The 21,484-nt window shown below is 37.9% G+C and overlaps 1 protein-coding gene across 3 annotated transcripts; it reads left to right on the top strand.

Moving 5' to 3' along the window:
* The first annotated feature begins 3,450 nt into the window (after positions 1–3,450).
* On the top strand, positions 3,451–20,743 carry LOC127447220 (zinc finger protein 280D-like). 3 transcript variants are annotated; one of them, XM_051708906.1, is made up of 18 exons: positions 3,451–3,533; positions 6,450–6,609; positions 6,741–6,898; positions 7,150–7,252; positions 7,384–7,614; positions 9,047–9,109; positions 9,205–9,287; positions 9,511–9,737; positions 11,211–11,368; positions 13,353–13,453; positions 13,530–13,676; positions 14,571–14,705; positions 14,797–15,008; positions 15,126–15,266; positions 15,346–15,408; positions 15,501–15,619; positions 15,714–15,741; positions 19,485–20,743. In XM_051708906.1, exons 2-18 carry the CDS (start codon positions 6,450–6,452, stop codon positions 19,918–19,920), a joined length of 2,565 nt encoding a protein of 854 aa, XP_051564866.1. In that variant the 5' UTR covers positions 3,451–3,533; the 3' UTR covers positions 19,921–20,743. The 3 variants fall into 3 exon arrangements, with proteins under 3 accessions (XP_051564866.1, XP_051564875.1, XP_051564883.1); XM_051708915.1 differs by having other exon boundaries at positions 7,387–7,614; positions 19,485–20,742; XM_051708923.1 differs by having other exon boundaries at positions 17,857–19,627.
* Positions 20,744–21,484: the final 741 nt, after the last annotated feature.

The following is a 21,484-nucleotide window of genomic DNA, read 5'->3' as shown; positions in this document are numbered from 1 at the left end:
GCGCCTTACACTTGTCTGTTCCTCAGTGGTGCGGATGAATATTGTGTGTGGCAAATCATACAGCCTGACACACAACCTTGCTAGGGGAGTAAAGCGCCACTGAAGCACCACCTAAAATCTGGTTGGTTTACCTCCCAAGTGAACTCCCTTCACATAAATGTTGGACTTCGTTGGGAATGTGTATTATTAGTATTTGGGGAGCAAATGAAGGATGTTGAAAGCACGTGGTACATGCTTTCAACTAAATGAAGTGTTCTGATGATACACAAGTAGCTTGAACGCATTGAACGCACACTCCCAAAACTGTCAACATATCTCATTCTGCCCTCTTTCAACCATGAAACTGGACCTAACCTTAAAATGTAATTATGATCACCTCGCACGCGCCTTCCTTTTCTTCCTCCAATTAGTGTTTGCATTAATATTGCTATTAATATGTTGGCTTGACATTCTGTTATTCTAGACTTGGTTGAGTTTTTTATTTTATTTTTTTTATTATTTATTTTTTTTTTTAATTCCTAAACCAAGACCAAAATGTCTGAATGTAACTCGCCCTAGAGCTTTCAAGCTACACTGAAAAAAAAATAAAAAAAATACTGTTAAATATACGGTAAAAAAAAAAAAAAAAGAAAGAAAAGAAAAACTGGCAGCTGTGGTTGCCATAAATTCACTGTAAAAAATACGGTAACCACGTTTCAGGCTTTACCGGATGTAATTTTTATGCCTTTATGGTGCATTACCGTCGTTTATATTATTAAATAACAAACTCGATATATTAACCTCCTGAACTGTAAAAATCTGCTTTTCACTTTATAATGTATTGTTAACCACCGAAGTAATTACAAAAGGGCACATGATGACATGGTGTTCATCACTAGAGGCCCATCATGGAGCAATGACCAAGAAACATGTAGAGACTCAGTGTCACTCACACAAACACTAAACACATGTGAAATTAAAATTATGTAATAAACATTAACTGAACTACATAAAATATAAAACAGAACATCCCAATGTACGTAACTGATATTCATAAGAAGAAGAAACAACTATTCCCATAAAATATAAGTAAATGTGATGGATAACGCAGGGAATTCTGGGAACTCACAATTATTGTTTTTACCGTAATTTTAACAATAATTTACCGTAAAAAGTACATGTACTCACTTGTTAAAAATAATATACATTTTTACTGTTAATTATACAGAAAATCATACTTTTTACATAAAAAATATATATTTTTACAAAATTGTCTTTTTAAATATATTTTAAAATGTTACCATATATTTTAAGGTAACTACCCATTAACCAATTTAAGTTTTTTTACTGTAGCATTTTAACAGTCTTTTACCTTTAAAATTATGAATATTTTTTACAGTGTACTTCCACCAAACTTGGCACAGACCTTCAGGCTGTTCTGAATCTGGTTGTTTTAACTGATCAGAATTACGGTTTTTGCAGAGCGAACAATCTAAAATCCCCAAAATCCCATAAATTTACATTGACAAAAATGATTAAAAAATGTAAAAATTCTAATATTAACAAACCCACACAAGGCCTCTAATATGCTCTCTCTCTCTCTCTCTCTCTCTCTCTCTCTCTCTCTCTATATATATATATATATATATATCCTTCAAACTTCATTTTCTTTAAAATTATTATTATTATTTTTTTTTTTTCCATTAATTTCTGACATAAGAATGTATAAGTCAAAAACAGTTGAAACATCCACGGCAAAAGCTTACTGAAAAGCTTTATGTGTCCAAGTTGCTTTGGTGCATAAGGCTCAAAAAATCAAATACAAGGAAAGAAAAAGCTTACACACAATGTCCATAGAAACAATCTTCCAGGATATTTATCAAGAAGCCAAAAAATTATATGTAGGTATATGAAATGTATTTAAAAAAAAAAAAAAAACTTGTTCACACTGTAATATAAAGACCTATAACAAATGTACATTTTTTTACAACTGTAATTATTAAATGCTTAAATCCTAAAATGTATTAAAAACACATATTGTCGTTTATATAACTCTACTTTTACCACAGTCTGGGGGTGACTGAGTGGGACTGCTAATACTTTACAGAAGACCTACTTTATCATCCTCTACCACTGGTGTAAAAGGGAGAGAGTATTGTGTGTTATATCCTCACTAGGTAGTCTGTCAAAGGTTAAGGTTACTTTAAAACACAGGTTAAAAGAAAGTAGTAAATGTATAGGTAGCATAATAACATAGGCTATTTGTCACTGAATAACTTTAAAACACCCATTCTATGGGCTATCCAATTGAATAAGTCTGTCTTCCTCAAAATAATTGAAGTTTACAGTATAGTCTAAACAAGAGGCCTAATCCTTCCCTCTTAACTTTTTGAATGAAAGAAAGAGAAATTTCATCTGTTAGTTGATGACATTCATGATTTATAAAGGGCATTGTATGCAACGTCCCGATGAAACATCCCCAAAGCTTCACAAAACTCATAGTGCCATCTGTAGGTCGAAATGAACAGTTGTTAATGAAGACAGACGATGCTACAGTTGATTGATACTGGAATTTTTAATCTTCCTATGCAGTGAATTAAATAGTACCAATTATGATTATGTTTTTAATGCAGAAGTTTAGACTTTCTACTTTTGGCTTTCAGCATTGCTGCACCAAATCTCTTGAACACTGCCACAAAATCTCAGTGAAATGACATCTCTCTAGATCTTTAAGACACAAATGAAAACTTTTACACTATATTTTTTTCAGCTGATTGATACCTGCAAAGTTGTTGTCTCTGTATTATCCATGTTTTATTTATGTGTGTGTTTTTTGATCATGCATGTTTGCTCACATGTTTGAATTTACCCCCCCCCCCCCCCCCCCCATATTTTGTGAAGCATCCTTGGGCCTTTGAAAGGCACTATGTAAATAAAGGAATCAGTAGTATTATTTTTTCCAAAATAATTCAATCTGGGTTTATTCATTAATCATTTTAATTACTTAGCTACCCTACATTCAGTTTATTTACCGAATATAATTACTTATATACAGCACTTTTTTAACGCTGTTCTAATATTATTATTTATTTTAAGATAGCATCTATTAATTTACTTTTACTGTTTAGAAATTTAGGAAACAAAAGGTCTGGGCTATCTTTAGTCAGTTGGGTTTAAGATGTAATTTTAATATTAAGTGCCTAAGTTTTAAAACCCAAATAGTGAACTGCATGCTCTGCAAACTTTCTAACTAGACAAGAATGATGTTTGTCTTAGTTTTGACATCATTTTGGCCTTTGCAATACATTTATCACCCCATATTAAGTAACTTTCCTTCACTGCACACAATTCCTTTGTGTTCTACATTTTCAATGCTGTGATAAGCTGAAATGACGTTTAAAAAGTGAAAAGAGTCTCGGTTCTTTGGACGATTGGAGGTTCAATATTTCAACAGCAGCATCTCTGTTATTTCCCATGAGCCTCTGCTCTGCATGCTGCTGTTGGTCTGTCTGAATTAACACTCGTGTTGTTTGTAAATACTCCTATTTTAAAAGGTAAGGTCGAGGTTCAGTTTTTAATCCGAAAAATTTGTTGGATTTGTATCATATTACAACCAAATGAACATTTTCAGCGTGGTTGAACCGTTTTTCTTCGTAGCCGCCTGCTATTTTCCTGGCTTTTTAGCCTGTTAGCATCTAGACAGAAGAGCAGACATGTTAATGGATTTTCCTTATTATACTAGATCGATGACTCAAACGTGAATGTCTCGGATGCCTTAATATTGAAGTGATTTTCTGCTGACTGTCTTTTGATTCATACTAATAGTAGCCAGAGTTTAGTGATACTCATGTGGGAATCTGAATTAGCCTGTGTGTCCCCATTCAGAGTCTCATGTCCATGCTAAAGGTGTTTAATCTCCACAATATAGGTGCTTCTAAACCTCTTACTGACATAAGTAGATATACAGCTCTGGAAAAAATTAAGAGACCACTGCAAAATTATCAGTTTCTCTGGATTTACTGTTTATACAGTTGAAGTCAGAAGTTTACATACACTTTAGTTGAAGTCATTAAAACTAATTTTTTAACCACTCCACAAATTTCATATTAGCAAACTATAGTTTTGACAAGTCGTTTAGGACATCTACTTTGTGCATGGCACATGTAATTTTTCCAACAATTGTTTGCAGACAGATTGTTTCACTTTTAATTGACTATATCACAATTCCAGTGGGTCAGAAGTTTACATACGCTAAGTTAACTGTGCCTTTAAGCAGCTTGGAAAATTCCAGAAAATGATGTCAAGCCTTTAGACAATTAGCCAGTTAGCTTCTGACAGGAGGTGTACTGAATTTGAGGTGTACCTGTGGATCTATTTTAAGGCCTACCTTCAAACTCAGTGCCTCTTTGCTTGACATCATGGGAAAATCGAAAGAAATCAGCCAAGACCTCAGAAAAAAAAATGGTGGACCTCCACAAGTCTGGTTCATCCTTGGGAGAAATTTCCAAATGCCTGAAGGTACCACGTTCATCTGTACAAACAATAGTACGCAAGTATAAACAACATGGGACCACGCAGCCATCATACCGCTCAGGAAGGAGACACATTCTGTCTCCTACAGTTGAACGTAGTTTGGTTTGAAAAGTGCAAATCAATCCCAGAACAACAGCAAAGGACCTTGTGAAGATGCTGGAGGAAACAGGTAGACAAGTATCTATATCCACAGTAAAACGATTAATATATCAACATAACCTGAAATGTTGCTCGGCAAGGAATAAGCCACTGCTCCAAAATAAATATATAAAATAAATAATCTATCTAAACTATTATTTGGACATTTCACATTCTTAAAATAAAGTAGTGATCCTAACTGACCTAAGACAGGGAATGTTTTCTACGATTAAATATCAGAAAAACTGAGTTGAAATGTATTTGTCTAAGGTGTATGTAAACTTCTGACTTCAGCTGTAGGTATTAGTTTGAGTAAAATTAACATTTTTGTTTTTATTCTATAAACTACTAACAACATTTCTCCCAAATAAAAATATTGTCATTTAGAGCATTTATTTGCAGAAAATGACAACTGGTCAAAATAACAAAAACAGATGCCTCGTTTCCAGAAGTTCATATTCATTTTAAACGACACAGTACTGATGTTTTAACTTGGGAAGATTTCAGAAATCAGTAATTGGTGGAATAACAATGATTTTCAATCACAGCTTTCATGCATCTTGGCATGCTCTCTACCAGTCTTTGACATTGTTGTTGGGTGACTTTATGCCACTCCTGGTGCAAAAATTCAAGCAGCTCGGCTTTGTTTGATGGCTTATGGCCATCCATCTTCATCTTGATCATATTCCAGAGGTTTTCAATGGGGTTCATGTCTGGAGATTGGGCTGGCCATGACAGGGTCTTGATCTGTTGGTCCTCCGTCCACACCGTGATTGACCTGGCTGTGTGGCATGGAGCATTGTCCTGCTGGAAAAACCAATCTTCAGAGTTGGGGAACATTGTCAGAGCAGAAGGAAGCAAGTTTTCTTCCAAGATAACCTTGTACATGGCTTGATTCATGCGTCCTTCCCAAAGACGAATCTGTCTGATTCCAGCCTTGCTGAAGCACCCCCAGATCATCACCGATCCTTTTTTTGTGGCATTGTGCACCTTTGTTTTGCATGAGCTTCAAGCATTAGCTAACATTCGCTTTTTGGAATAGTTCGCCCAAAAATGAAAATTCTAATCATTTACTCACCCTCATGCCATCTCAGATGTGTGTGACTTTCTTTCTTCTGCTGAACGCAAACAAAGATTTTTAGAAGAATATCTCAGCTCTGTATGTCCATTCAATGCAAGTCAACATGGTCCAAAACTTAGAATCTCAAAAAAAGCACAAAGGCAGCATAAAAGTAATCTGTGAGACTCCAGTGGTTAAGCTTATATTGTCTAAAGCTATATTATATGTGTAGGTGAGAAACAGATCAATATTTAAATCCTTTTTAACTACAAATTCTCCTCCCTGCCCAGTAGGCTAGGTGGTGATATGCATGAGGAATTGGAATCACCAAAAACAAAAGTATGTGGAAGTAAAAGTGGACATTTATGGTAAAAAGGACTTAAATATTGATCTGTTTCTCACTCACACCTATTATATTGATTCTGAAGATAGAGATCTGTCCACTGGAGTCGTATTGATTAGGCCTACTTTTATGCTGCCTTTATGTGCTTTAAAATTCACCATTCACTTGCATTGTGAGGACCAACAGAGCTGAGATATGTTTCTAAAAATCTTTGTGTTCAGCAGAACAAAGAAAGTCATACACATCTGGGATGGCATGAGGGTAAGTAAATACATTTTCATTTTTGGGTAAACTATTCCTTTAATAGTGTTGGTATGTTTAGGCTCAGGCAGACCTTTTTGCTGTCATAATGTAATTTGTAAGAACATTGTGCCAACATCCTCTCTTTCCCTTCAGATGTCTGAGTTGTTTATGGAGTGTGAAGAGGAGGAGTTGGAGCCATGGCAGAAAGCGAAACCAGAAACTAATCTGATAGATCTGATTGATGATGATGATGATGAACCAATATTTGTTGGTGAAATCTGTAGTTCCAAGCCTAGGGCCAACACAAGACCAGGTACAGCTCTTAATTTACTTGCACACTGCCGCTTCCGTTTTTTTTTTTTTTTTTTTTTTCTCGGACACTGTTAGTTTTTTTTTATTCTTCAGATCATTGATTCTGATAATTGTTTTTCTTGTGATATTCAGGTGTTGGCAACCAGCGGAATGTCTCTGTTCCAAGAGCTCATACGGTGGCATCATCACAAAAGACTCCGCAAGCCCAGACGAACTCCACCAGGGTGGCTACAGGTCCTACAATAATGGTTAGAGGCACTGCCCCTCAGCCTATCATCATTAACAATCAGGTAACATTCATATGCAAGTCTTGTTTTATACTACCACTACTTTTTCCACTTTGCAAGTTTTGTGCTAAATATATGCTATGCACAATGAGGCAGTTGCTATCTGCCAAAAGTAGCCGAAAACTTCTTCCAGTACAGTTTAATTTTATATTAGTAATGAACATGCTATGAGGTGGATTTAGTGATGTGGATTTTGGTAGGCTGGGCTTTTTTGGCCTGGTTACTGAATCTCTGTGAATATTTGTATTTACCAGGGTTACATTGTGGCATCACCACAGAATCTCAACAGCAACACCTCATTCATCAGCTCTTTGGGGACACAGTATCTACCAGGAACGACTTTCACTGTTGTGCCAGGTATGTTGCGTCTGCATTGTTGCTGTGTTTTTGGACGTATGCCAGTTTTAAATCCTGAAACTTTTTTGGTTTGGTTTCTGAGGTGAGTTATTATGTGAACCATTCTTCACTTTGCTTGTTTGTTTCCTAAGCAGCAGGTCAGCAGATAGTGCCACAGGTCAGTGCAGCACCACAGCCTGGGGTCATTCACAGGCCTCAAGTGCAGCTCATCCAGAACAATGTGGTGACCTTGACCAATGTACAGGCTCCTGCTAACATCTCTCCTCAATCCCAAACCACAGTCTCACAAAACAATCTGGGTATCATCCCAGTAAATCCAGTCAAGCAGAATACCTCAACCACACAAACTATAAACAACAGAGGTAAATCTTCCTATGTGTGTGTGAGTGTATGCTAAATCTGTAAACTTTAGTTTTTTGAGCTCTAGCGCACTTTGTAATGGAATATGTTATTGATGTTGTATTTTTAGAGTCATTTTACCAACTTTTCCTGCTCTGAGTCATCTGTTTCTTTTTTACTGATTTACTGACATGCATATAAACAAATTTTCTGCAATGCTCATATTGTTTCATTTTCACTATAAAAACAATTATCCGTGTTTTTTCTTTATCATGCATTTAAACTAAAAGATTTACTTCACATAATAAAAAATAAAAAAAGATTTTGGATGATTGAGGAATTTGAGGCAGTGCAATTAAACAAAGCAATCAAAAAGTCTCATATCTCCTGTAACACCATTGCTGCTAAAACTCTAAAAAAGTTAGATTTATTTGTTTCCATGCACTAGGACTAATGTGCCCTTCAAATGGAGTCGGAAATATGTTCCATGTTCGGAATAGAGCACTTTGCTAAGATTTAGTGTACAGTGTATACTTTATACTATTTAAGTTTGTGCAGCTGTAACCGGTCCTGTTCAACCTGCTCTGAACAGGATTCGAACCGGTGTCAGTCAGCATGGGATGTGGGCACGCTAACGAGGAGGCTAAAGGCATCCTCTAGCGTCAGTCGCTAGTTCGCCTCTTGAGGCCAGGGGAGTGAGGTTTACACTTACTGAACAGCTATCACGTACGGGCAGGCTCTCGTTATACTTAGCCACCTAAACCTCACTTCAATCCGGGTCACGGCACCACTGTAACCGGTCCTACTCGAACCGCTCCTAGTGGGATTCGAACCGTCGTCATTCGGCATGGGAGGCGGGCGCTCTATCGAGGAGGCTAAGGCTACATCCTCTAGCATCAGTAATGGTGCGCCTCTTGAGGCCAGGGGAGTGAGGTTTACACATACTGCACAGCTATCACGTACCAGCTGGCTCCCGTTACACAACAATAAACACTTCAAATACTAGTATGCTACAACATTATCATCACATGACCTCACCTAATATGCATGTTTAATTCAGCAAGTGTAGTTCAGTTATCATCTTGGAAATACATGTTTATTTTACATTTTTAGTCCAAGTTTGTGTAAAAAAAAAAAAAAAAAAAAGTTCTTAACTTTTGGCAGCCTAATCATATGTCAAAAAAAGATGTTAAAAATGATGGTTGATTTTGATTTTAAAATGAAAAAGGAAGGTTAAGTATAGCACATTGCACTGTGGAATCCAGTAATTCGCACAGTGTGCTCCATCATATACTGCAGGTTTATTGCAACTGCAGTAGGTTATTCAGGTATGCATACAGAAAATGTGCATACTATGCTCTGTGTACACACTATATACTGGGGAAATGGTAAGAGTAGTATGATGTTAGTCATAGTCTGTTTAATTTAGCTTTTTGCTTTGTTTGTGTCCCACAGATAATAGCACAACAGTAAATGAAACAAACAACAGTGTGTCCAAAAAAGTTAAGCTTGATATGGGTAAGTGTTTGTCCATTATGTACTACAGGATTTCCAAAAGCAACAAGCTCGGTTCATCTTGAAGTCTTCAGCCTTTCTTTCTTTGACATCTGCAGAGAACGAATTACCCTTCACAAAGAAATGTCCCCAGTGTCAGAATTTGTTCTTCCTAGTTGCTCCTTTAAAAAATCACATGAAGGTTGGTATGCTTCACAATCTTTCATTGTAAATCAGTGTCTTTTCCAGTAGTAGCTAAACATTATAGAAGTGCTCAGTCAGGCAAACTTGCATTTAAAATATTAACATATCCTCTTCTTGATTTCTGGAGCATTATGATATAGACAGACAGACTGGAGTGATCCATGAATGAAAATTTTGTATTGAGATGGTATGACACTCCTCCCCTTTTCTGTCTTCTTCAGTTCTGCTGCCCTCATTTGTTGGATTCTGCTTTCCCCTCAACATCGAAGCCTGACAAACAACCCACCACAGCAAAAGCCTATGACTCTGAGAAAGGCAAACTCATCATGCTGGTTTCAGACTTCTACTATGGGAAATGTGAAGGAGACCCATCTCTGATCCCGAAAGCCAAGTCCAGCACCACCTTCAAGTGTAACAGTTGTTTAAAAATGCTCAAGAACAATATCAGGTATAAGTTTGAGTGTTTGATTGGAGGAGCCATTCTAAATATGACAAACCGTAACACACTGGAACAGGTTACAGGTTATTGAAGTACCATCTTTAATCTCTAAAGTCTAGCACCAAGGTATTTAAAACTCTGTAAAGCAGGTCACAGCATGCAGTGCAGTAACTTTGTATTAGAGCTCAATGTAATGTGGATATTCACTCTGCTCATAAGAGCCATTAGCTACAAGAGCCCAGAGACGGAGAGAGAAAGACGAGGGGGGAATCAGCCATTCTCAGACCCCATCACTTGATTTCCCTCTCAGATGGATGATATTATCAGACCCCCACTCCCTCCTGGGGCCCCAGATGAATAATGGAGGGTAGTTTGGCTGCTATAAGAACTGTCCCTGTGATTAAATAACTTCACTCAGCCACGCCGTGTGAAAAGCCTGGGTAAGCTCCTTTTAATGGGGAGGCCTGTTTGCAGTGCACCCCAAGTTCTGGCAGCAGGGGGTCATAGTTCAGCCGCATAAAAATCCCTATTAGGGGAGCTGAGGTTGCAGAACGTGCTGACTGAAAAATGGGCTGCTCCACGTCAGGGCGCTGATGGCAGGTGAGGCAAAGAGGCTGGAGGCAGCTTGAGCAGCGCATCATTAAACAAAATAAGAAACGGCATGTAATTGCTGGTATTAAAATGACTATTATGCACAGTTAGAATGTGAACTTTAAGTAGAATATTTGCTAATTTATCTCTTGAATACCCCTGGGAGCTCAAATGCTTCTTGAGCGCACGCATATACAGGCCTTGCACTGTTAAAAGGTGATTTTTAATGGTGGTTGTTTGTAATTTGGCTAATTATGTTAAATTGTGCATGTGTATTATGTTGTTTTCCCAAACGACATTGAACATTAGCTACTTTAACTTTGGTCTCTTTTGGACATATTTGATGAATTAGGGTTTACGATGAGTTGATAGTTCAGGACACTGCTCATTTGTATCTTTCCATTCCAGCATAATCTATAGACAAAGCTGAAAAATAACCTGTTTAAAAAAATAGAGCATGAACATCAGTGGCAACGTCTGAACTGTGGCATTCAGAGTTCTCTGAGGATGCATGTGCCTATTTTTAGATACCTTTTGAACAGCAAAAAGAAACTCCACTACTGAGAGAGTAGACACTTTGTAGTGATTTACCTGTTTGAAAGTTGTACATCTGTTTGACATTCACTTCCTCGCACTTCAAAGGCTTTCCTGTTTAGTTATCACACCTTTGTCAATGGCGGACCCGCTTGTGTCAGTTCGAGTTCTCTCCAGACTGCAGCTGGGGCATTAACCAAACCGAGTGTCATTAATGTCACAGGTTGCAGGTGTCCCGAATGGCTTCTCACTCTTACTATCTCCATATGCTCTCCTTTGCTTTATTTTCACTCGTTCTCTCTGTAACACCATCGTTTTTCCTTCTCATCCCTCTGTTGTCATTTCCCTCCCTCTCAGGTTCATGAACCACATGAAGCATCACATGGAGTTGGAGAAGCAGAACAGCGAGAGCTGGGAGAGTCACACTACATGTCAACACTGTTACCGGCAGTACTCGACTCCCTTTCAGCTGCAGTGTCACATAGAGAGTGCCCACAGTCCCTTTGAGTCCACCAGTAAGTCACAACACTCACAACCTCTACAGCAACCCTTAACCGCCATTACACCACATTTAATTTACCGGTAATTCCAGGACTGAGTTGAGCTTTTTTTGATTGCCAGTCCAACTCTGTATCCCTGGCCTCTTAAAGATATGACTCATCCAAAAAGGAAAACTTTGTCATTATTTACTCACTCTCATGTCATTACAAAACTGTAAGATGCAGAGGAATCTTCATGCAACTCTTTTGTAGTTCTTGTTCTATGATCAGTTAATAGTGACCATGACTGTCAAGCTCCAAAAAGTACAAAAAACACTATAAAAGTATTGTAAAAGTAGGCCATATTCCAAATTGTCATACAATACAACTGTTGAAGCTCTAAAATCAGCTGTGCTCATCTTCAACAACAAATATGGCACATTTAGAGGCAATGTATCAGATTTGACGTCATTGACACCAAATACCATTGGTTTTCGCATGTCAAGTGAGTGCTTGTGACACCAGTTCAGAAGTGCAGAATTGAGAATGAGATTTAAAAGCTTATGCAGAAGGAAAGGTTATCAGCGAATAATGACTTAAATTTGACTCTGTTATTCATTAAAACTTTTATGACTTCAGAAGACTTTGAATATAGCTCACTAGTAATGTGGACTAATTTAACATTAAATTCTATCAATAATAGGGCTGTCAATCGATTTAAATTGTGTGTGTGTGTGTGTGTGTGTGTGTATATATATATGTGTATATATATTTGCTGAGCCCCTCAAATAACAATAATTCTGTATATAATGATTAAATAATTATATTTTTTAAATAATTATAATATACATATATATATATATATAAAAAAAAAATTATTCAGATAATTTTAATGCATTACATTATTGTGGCAGATGAGTAAAGCATTGATTAGACAATAAAAAATTGGCTTTAGGATCCAGTTTATTGTTTATCCCCATATTATTTAACATAATCGAATCATTGGCCTACAGTCCACAGCAATTCATTTTGCAATTGAATTAGTCAATCAGTCCGAGATCTATAATAAGGGCTTGTCTAAGGACATGTACACAAGAGTCAGAAGGACGCTTTGGAGTGTGTTTGGTTGCGTCGCATCATTAACATACCATTTTAAGTTTAACATAGTTTGAAACTTCGATAAACATGTCTTGAGATCCCTGCATTTGGATTATGCTCCATTAAGCTATGTATGAACTCAAGAACAAGACTCGTCTTCCGCTGTCTGCTGTGGGTGTTTTTTTTGTTTGTATAAACTGCATGTTGCTATAGAGCTGGAGTTTCACTTACTGCCCCCTGGAAAAAACAGGTGGTACTTCAAGCTTGAATTGCTCAGATGGTAGGAATATTCCTTATCACAGTCCGGGCACATGATTAAATGCATTATTTTTTAATGCTTTATTTTTTATAAAATTAATCACACTGAATTAATGTGTTAAATCGACAGCCATTAATAAACAATTTTATTTTGGGTTTGGGATGACACAAGGGTAAGTAAATAATGACAGAATTTAGATTTTTGGGTGAATCTTTTTTTTAAGTGAACAGACAAATTTGTTTAACATTACCATCTTAATTTGGTTATGAAAAAATTGCCAGTGTTGATATCATTGTAATTATTAATGCTTCGCCAAAGGGAAATTACTGAAAGATGTAGCTGAAGGTGCTGTAAGCGTTTTTAGCCATTCTAACGTCCGCAAGACTGAGCCACTTAATTAGCTACACACCAAAGTACTGTACATCAAAGATACTGCTGAGACCGACACCAAGCAGAAGAGCAGCATTACTGTATCTTCCCATGAGAAAATTCATTTTTGTTTGCTGTTTACTGAATCTAGTGCTGTCGCAGAGACTGGTGATTTCTCAGGACACTTATTTCAGTTATATCTTTCAGGGAGTAGGAACATTTTCTGCCTACCATTCCATAACAAAAAATCACTTACAACACCTTAAAACATATTGTATCTTTGTTTTTCCCAAGCTAACTGTAAAATATGTGAATTGGCCTTTGAGACGGAACAAGTGCTTCTGGAACACATGAAGGATAATCACAAACCTGGAGAGATGCCGTATTCCTGTCAGGTAAAGCTTATTCATTGTTCTATGTCATTTTTATTTCAAGATGCTTGATTCCCACTTTGTTTTTGCTCTTTTGAAGGTCTGCAACTACAGGTCATCCTTCTTCTCTGATGTGGATACACATTTCCGAACAGTTCATGAAAACACGAAAGACCTGCTTTGTCCCTTCTGCCTGAAAGTCCATCGCAGTGGCCATATGTACATGCAACACTACATGAGACATCAAGTGAGTGTATCACTTCATATGTATGTATGTATTTGAGTTTTAGGGAACAAATTAGGTATTTGAAAATGGATTTATTGCCTACTTGTTTACTACTTTAAACCCAGTTTTTGGACATGTTCTTAGACAGGGCTTCATCTTTCTTTCTGCCTGTGGATTTGGGGCTTGTGCTTTAGCTGAAGTCAGCACAATGTGCAACTCACTTGTGAGCTGCCCCATTGGCTCTCACTCCAATGTTGGATTGATTTGGTTGTCTGCTGTACACCTTGGTGCAATATATAACAGGCTGACAGTGGAGGCTTACTCTCTTCACCTTCCCTGGTTATTCCTTAAGGGTCTCTCCCTGGCAACAGCATACCAGGCCAACCACAAGTCAAACTGGTCAAGAGGAAGAGAAAAGACTTTAGTCCCCTTTAATGGGGACATTAAGACTGGCTGGTAACAAAAATAACAGTAGTACAAGTGGTGGGGGATGATGTAGATTGGAGACATGTCTGCTAAGTTGAAGCTGAAGCATGTAATTTTTGCGCCACAAAACGGAATTGCAAACATAAACATTGTTTTCAAACAGCTTTCCCGAATACTCCCCATCTTACGTAGATCGAACAAACATAGTCCTGCCCCAAACTCACAGCATTGACTGGGGTTGTGGCAACGTTGAATGTTGGTGGTTTATGGCACCACAGAGAAATAAGTGTTTACAGTTTGAGAAACTCAACCTACGAATGGCTTATATGTAGTTGTCTGAAAGCATTTGAATATAAAATAAGTGCAGCACTTTAGCTTTAAACAATCTTGCATTATTTGTCTTACATGAAAACAGGACTCTAATGGGAAATAATTGAATATGACTTGTCACTTAACTATGTACTGTGTTCATCTGATTATATTTTCTAGAAAAAGGGAATTCAAAGGTGTGGAAAGTGCAGACTCAATTTTCTCACCTACAAGGAAAAAGTGGAGCACAAAAAAATCTTCCACCGAACATTTAAGAAGCCAAAAAATCTTGAGGGATTGCCTCCAGGAACCAAGGTATGCTGGAGCTGACATCCTTTAAAATGAAATGCCACTTAACACTGAATATTGGATAAAAATTTTCATTAGCATTATTTTATCTTTTCAGGTGACGATTCGGGCCTCACTTTCTGGTGCACCAGTGTGTCCAAAGACTTCAAGCAAGTCCTACATCGTACCCACAAGTCCTGAAACAACCAAACAACCCAATAGAACACCAGCAAACACAACCAGACCCAACTTTAATGGGGGAAAAACAAAAACCACACACCAGCCCAGCTTGACCCGAACTGTCCACAATAATGAGCTTAAAAAATTTATGTGAGTATTGTTAGTAGTCACAGCACTTACCTAGTTAATGTGTTGCATTACAAGTTAGACTAGTGAGTCACAGCCTATATGCTTCAGACTGTATTGACAAAACGTTATTCTCCACAGACTTCCAAGTGGAGGACATAAGTGTGCAGAGTGTCTCACCGAAGTTGTGGACCCTTACACTCATTACCCTTTGTCACTGAAGTGCACCTTATGCAAGTACAGAACAAGTTGCCAGAGTGCATTCAGACAGCACATGGTCAGGTAAAGAGAAGGCAGAGAGAAATTTTCAGTTTCAAATGTAAGTCATCAGATCTCTAGACAATGGTCGTTTAATCTCCAGGTTTCACGGCAATTCTTCAAAAGTACGTCTTGGCAAAGTGAGGAAGCCTCCACGTGGTATGCGGTAAGTTTTGATACATTGTGTCACCATTTACTTTTTTAGCAGTGATTGAGGGTTAATGTGTACATTTCAGAAATATTTTTTTTCTTTTCAAGGAGTCTTACACTGGTGTGCCTCATGTGTGACTTTCTGGCAGACGCCTCTGGCTCTGACCAGATGACCGAACATTTGCTCAGCAGGCCGACCCACACCTGTCAGGTCATCATGGAGCCAGGTATCATACTTAGTCATGATCTCGCTGCAGAAATTTCAGATTTATTTTGTGACAAATGTAAAATTGTCTTACATACCGTTTTTACATTTTCAAGTTGCAAATGGGGGATCAGAAATGAACAGGTAAGAACATAATTTTCTTGTGTTAGCACATGCATCAGTTAGTACAGACTGTTATACTGTTTGTTTGAGAGGACACATGTCAGTAAAATTTTAAATAACAAGCCAGTATAGGCACATGAGATTTCAGTTGGCATTTATTTTTGTTTTTTTGTCTTAATTTGGCTGTTCATGATTCTGTAATTTTTTTAAGTGTTTTACACTGTAATTAGGTTGTATAAAAGGTTTAAGTTTGTTGCTTATTGTTACGGATTGATGTGTCTTTTTTAAGAAGTTGGTGGTGTTATTCTACATTTTCTGGCATACCTTTCCTTTGGTCTCATTAGCTGTATGATGTATTGGTGTACAATGACACCATATGCTTATTTGTATTTTTTTTAAATGTAGAGGTTAGGGCTGTGAAAAGAGGAGAATAAAAATAGACTAGGAAGTGTAGTTTGCCTGATTGAGACAAATTACCTTTTCTGATGAAACAGGGGTGTGAATACAGTCCCTCTGACCTATGAATTGTTTGCAAATATAATTTATTGTAAAAACAATTTATCTGTATTTTCATTAGTGTAATTGGGATGCATATTATTTGGTATTCAGGAGACCTTGCTTAAATTAAAATGTGAATTTTTGCATTAAGGCTGGAGAACATATCTATATTAATGTAGACCACAGAGAGGGGTCCTTATGAGTTGCTGTTAGGGGGAAGTGGAAGAATTACTGTATACTTTCCTGGTTCAAATTGGAATTTCACCATAAAGTGAAAACAGATGAATTGCAGGGGCCTGGGTATCTCAGTGGTAAAGACGCTGGCTATCACCCCTGGAGTTCGCTAGTTCGAATCCCAGGGCGTGCTGAGTGACTCCAGCCAGGTCTCCTAAGCAACCAAATTGCTTGCTAGGGAGGGTAGAATCACATGGGGTAACCTTCTCTTGGTCACTATAATGTGGTTAGTTCTCGGTGGGGCGCGTGGTGAGTTGAGCGTGGTTGCCGCGGTGGATGGCGTGAAGCCTCCACACGCGCTATGTCTCCGTGGCAACGCGCTTAACAAGCCACGTGATAAGATGCGCGGGTTGACGATCTCAGACGCGGAAGCAACTGGGATTCGTCCTCCACCACCCGGACTGAGGCGAATCACTACGTGACCACGAGGACTTAAAAGCACATTGGGCATTTCAAATTGGGAGAAAAACAAAAAAACAGATGAATTGCCTCATACTTGACTGTTTAAGAAGAACAAATCAGAATAGAAATAGAATAAAATAGAAACAGTTTTCTACTAAATGTATCCCCAAACTGTTAGCTAGGATTTATGCTGTGGTTTGTAATGTCATTCAGTTGAGGGCTCTTGAGTGAATCTCAAGAAACCTGCCAAGATCATGTCCAGGTTACAAAGAAATAACATCTTGCTGAAAGAAAATGAAGCCATTTTTTTGGATCAATAAAAATTTTGCATTGTGACATTTATTTTTCAAGACAGTCATGCAAGAAAATAAACACTCAAGCACTTTATTAGGAAGACCTGTACACCTACATATTCAAGCGATTATCTAATCGGCCAATCATGTGGTAGCAGTGCAATGTATAAAATCATGCAGATATGGGTCATGTGAACCCTAATGTTCACATCAACCATCAGAATGGGGAAAAAATATGATCTCTGATTTGGCATGATTGTTGGTGCCAGATGGGCTGGTTTGAGTATTTCTGTAACTGCTGATCTCCTGGGATTTTTATGCACAACAGTCTCTAGAATTTACTACGAATGGTGCCATAAACAAAAAAACATCCAGTTCTGTGGATGGAAACGCCTTATTGATGAAAAAGGTCAACTGAGAATGGTCAGACTTGTTCGAGTTGACAGAAAGGCTACAGTAATACAGATTACCACTCTGTACAATTGTAGTGAGCAGAATAGCATCTCAATGCACAACATAAACCTTGAGGCAGATGGACTACAACAGCAGAAGACCATGTTGGGCACTTTATTAGGACCATAATGTTCCTAATAAAGTGCTTGGTGAGTGTATATTATTTAAACAGTAAACTGTCTATATGATGGTAGTATTTTTTATTTTCTTTTTTCTCCCCTTTTCTCCCCAATTTGGAATTCCCAATGCGCTCTAGATCCTCATGGTGGCGTAGTGACTCGCCTCAATCCGGGTGGCTAAGGATGAATTTCAGTTGCCTCCGCGTCTGAGACTGTCAATCCGCACATTTTATCACGTGGATTGTTGAGCGCGTTACCGCGGAAACGTAGCGCGTGTGGAGGCCCACGCTATTCTCCTCGGCATCCACACACAACTCGCCACACACCCCACCGGGAGCGAGAACCACACATTATGGCGACCACGAGGAGGTTACCCCATGTGACTCTACCCTCCCTAGCAACCTGGCCAATTTGGTTGTTTAGGAGACCTGGCTGGAGTCACTCAGCATACCCTGGATTTGAACTCGCGACTCCAGGGGTGGTAGTCAGCATCTTTGCTCGCTGAGCTACCCAGGCCCCCGATAGTAGTATGTTTTTGTAATGCCTGTAATTTATGCTGTTTAAAAAAAAAAATTTTTTTTATTAAAACTTATTTTTTCCAGTAAAGATAATCTACTAGAGAGCCAGAGAGAGGGTAGAGGGGGAGAGAAAGAGAGAAAAAAAAAAAAAGTGGCAGACAAGCCTCTTTTTTGGGGGGGGGGATTTTCTCCCCTTTTTCACCCCAATTTGGAATGCCCAATTCCCAATGCACGCACCCCACCAAGAGCAAGAACCACATTATAGCGACCACGAGGAGGTTAACCGAGCGTGACTACCCACCCTAGCAACCGGGCCAATTGGTTGCTTAGGAAGCCTGACTGGAGTCACTCAGCACACCCTGGATTCGAACTCGCGACTCAAGATGTGGTAGTCAGCGTCTTTACTTGCTGAGCTACCCAGGCCCAGCAGACAAGCCTCTTGTTCATCGGGAAAGGAGGAAGCGGGAACCGGATTAACACTCAAAAAGACTTTAATTACAACATAAAACACTGAACTGGAACATAACACACACGAACACAGCTCTGTGTGTCTCTCTCTCGAATTAGCATCCTCGGCTTCTCTTTATCCCTCTCCCAGCTGATTGGGCTGATTCAGCGCCAGGTGTCCATCATTACGGCCTGGCCACGCCCTCCTCCTCGTCACAATAATATATTTTTCTTTTGCATTATTTTTCTTACTGCATCATCTTCAAAGGCACTTTATCATTAATCTTACAGTTCACACAATATCCTTTGGTTTTAAACATTGCCCGGTTTACTCGCATAAAACAAGACTTGCACAACATTATATTCATGCTGTTTAGCCAGAGGGAAACTGGCTCCCCCAGTTGAGCCTGGTTTCTCCAAGGTTATTTTTCTCCATAAATGAACATCTTATGGGTCACTGGGGGCCTAAAGATGATAATTTGTAAGGCATGATTTTTAATCACGTTATTCATTTAAACCGCACAGTGAGGACTTTAAGACATTACACCATAATTTTCTGTAAGCTGCTTTGAAACTATGTGTGAAAGCACTATACAAATAAAACTGACTTGACTTTTGATTTCCGTGTGAAATGTAACCTGGACATGATTTATGTGGAATTAACACTGCTATTGTAACTAAAAACTTTTAAAATTGTGTATTAGTCAGGTGATTACACAGCTTACAAATTTTAAAGGAGATGCGTATCACTCTCACATTTCATTTTCCTTTTGATTTTCTCGTTTGACCCCATAATTCAGCTCAATGGAGACCCTAGATGACTCTGAACTTCTCTTTATTAAGACCGATTCTGAGATCATGGTTAGTGATGAGATGGAACCCCTTCAAATCACTGATATAAATCCTATACCAAACAAATACAGCACAACGGAGGATGGGTCACAGGTTCTTGAAACTGACCAAAGTGACCCAGTCAAGGGGAAAGGTGAGACCATGCCCAGTGATGTGCCAGAAGAGGAATCACCTAAAAGCCTTCCCCCTCGCTCACTCTCTGAGGCTCCTGTCAGCCCACTTTGTTCCCTCTCAGATGGAGGTGGTGTAACACCCTCTGACTTTCTGTGTACAACTGATGGAACGGAGTCTGTGAACGCAGACTTGCAACTAGAAGCTCTTACTCCATCCAAGGTCCTGGAGAACAACGCCACTGAGAAGTCACAAGAGGAGATGGATGGTTAACTGCAACCCATTGCAAACAAAAATGAGAATCCCTTGAAGCATAGCAAGACTCCAGAAGCAGCAGAGTTTCTCACTGACTGTCTCTCTCTCCCCCATTTTTAAAGATATGCATTAGTTGCAACTTTGTTTCTGGATCCAAGATTAGATGAAAATATACTGTTGGTGCTAAAACATGAGTTCAAAAATATTGTTTCTGTAAAAGTACAATATAACTGTACTGAATGCTTTGTCAAGATGCACCCTCTAGTTTGAGATTTAGTTGCAATGGCTGTAATTAATGTGAATGTTCTTATACATATGATTGTTTTTAAATTCTTTAGCCCACAGTCATCGTCTCCATTGGGACTACAGATTATCACACAAAAAGAGACCTAACGGTTACCAACATGGAGCTGATTCGCACATCTGCCTTTTCAAGTTCAGCAGGTTCTCAGTAGTCTGTTTGTAGGAATAAATGCCTCATGAAAAAATATATATATTTTTTTATTTGTTTCATGTTTTATGGTTGGATGGATGTACTTGATCAGGATAGGACCCTGAATTGATGATCACTTCTACCATTGATTGAGAGTGAAAGCAATGTAGAGAGTCTCTTCATTTGTCTTGAATCTGTAATAAACTTTTATAACATTAACAGGAGTGGAGTGTTCTGTTCTTACATATAGAGATGTATATTCTCAAGTAATATTATCTGAAGCTTTGTTCAGTAGTAAGTGTGATGCTCTTGCTTGCTTAATTTGGTGAAAAGCACCCTCTTGTGGTATCATGCATTTATATTGCTGGATTAAAACAGCCATAATCAATGTACAATTTTCCTCTGAAATATGTAGAAATGCATTGTTAGTTATCCAAATGTACTTTAAATATACGACAAATAACGTGTAGCCTATAATATAAGGGTAATTGACAAATAAAAATTTCCAAGGAGATAAAATGAAGAAATCTTTTAAATATCTAATTTAAAACGTGTCAAATTCTTGGAGATGTAGGCTTATCTTTGTCCATGATGATTTCAGAAGAATTTAAAAACATTTTATAGTATTCTATACAAAAAAAAAATTTAATAACTTTAAACATTTAAATTGGAGTAACCATCAAGTGAAGGTATGTAATTACATACCTAAATCATACATTTCAGAAAAGTCACGAATATCAAGTTTTCTTAGGGTTACTCAATTTGACTTGAATAAAATGTGCCTTTTCATAAAAATTTCAAAATGTAATATAAATATGATTCTTTTGAAAACTTTACACTCAGTCACATGACGACAGAATTATCTGCAGGTTGCTTTATATCCTTTTTTTTTTTTTGTTCTTTTTTTTTTTTTTTTTTTGTGATTAACATTTTTATTGATTCATCTATTAAAAAGGAACAGCAAAACATATATATATACACAGAATCAATATTTTACCCTAACTATACCACCCCCCCAATCCCTCACCAGACCCCCATCAACACCCCGGTGGTCACATAATTACAGACACACAACAAACAAACAAAAAGTATATAAATAAATTTTTAAAAAAATTAAATAAATAATAAACTGATCTCACACATCCCCTA

This window comes from Myxocyprinus asiaticus, chromosome 1 (genome assembly GCF_019703515.2).
Source record: "Myxocyprinus asiaticus isolate MX2 ecotype Aquarium Trade chromosome 1, UBuf_Myxa_2, whole genome shotgun sequence".
In the NCBI taxonomy this organism is placed as follows: Eukaryota; Metazoa; Chordata; class Actinopteri; order Cypriniformes; family Catostomidae; genus Myxocyprinus; species Myxocyprinus asiaticus.
This window is presented reverse-complemented; position numbering and strand designations above follow the sequence as displayed.

Excerpts from the sequence above, each read along its gene's own strand:
- LOC127447220 (XM_051708906.1), top strand. The coding sequence starts at position 6,450 with ATGTCTGAGTTGTTTATGGAGTGTGAAGAGGAGGAGTTGGAGCCATGG. Across the intron at positions 15,009-15,125 it reads AATGAGCTTAAAAAATTTAT|ACTTCCAAGTGGAGGACATA; the intron begins GTGAGTATTGTT and ends TATTCTCCACAG. Across the intron at positions 15,620-15,713 it reads TCAGGTCATCATGGAGCCAG|TTGCAAATGGGGGATCAGAA; the intron begins GTATCATACTTA and ends TACATTTTCAAG.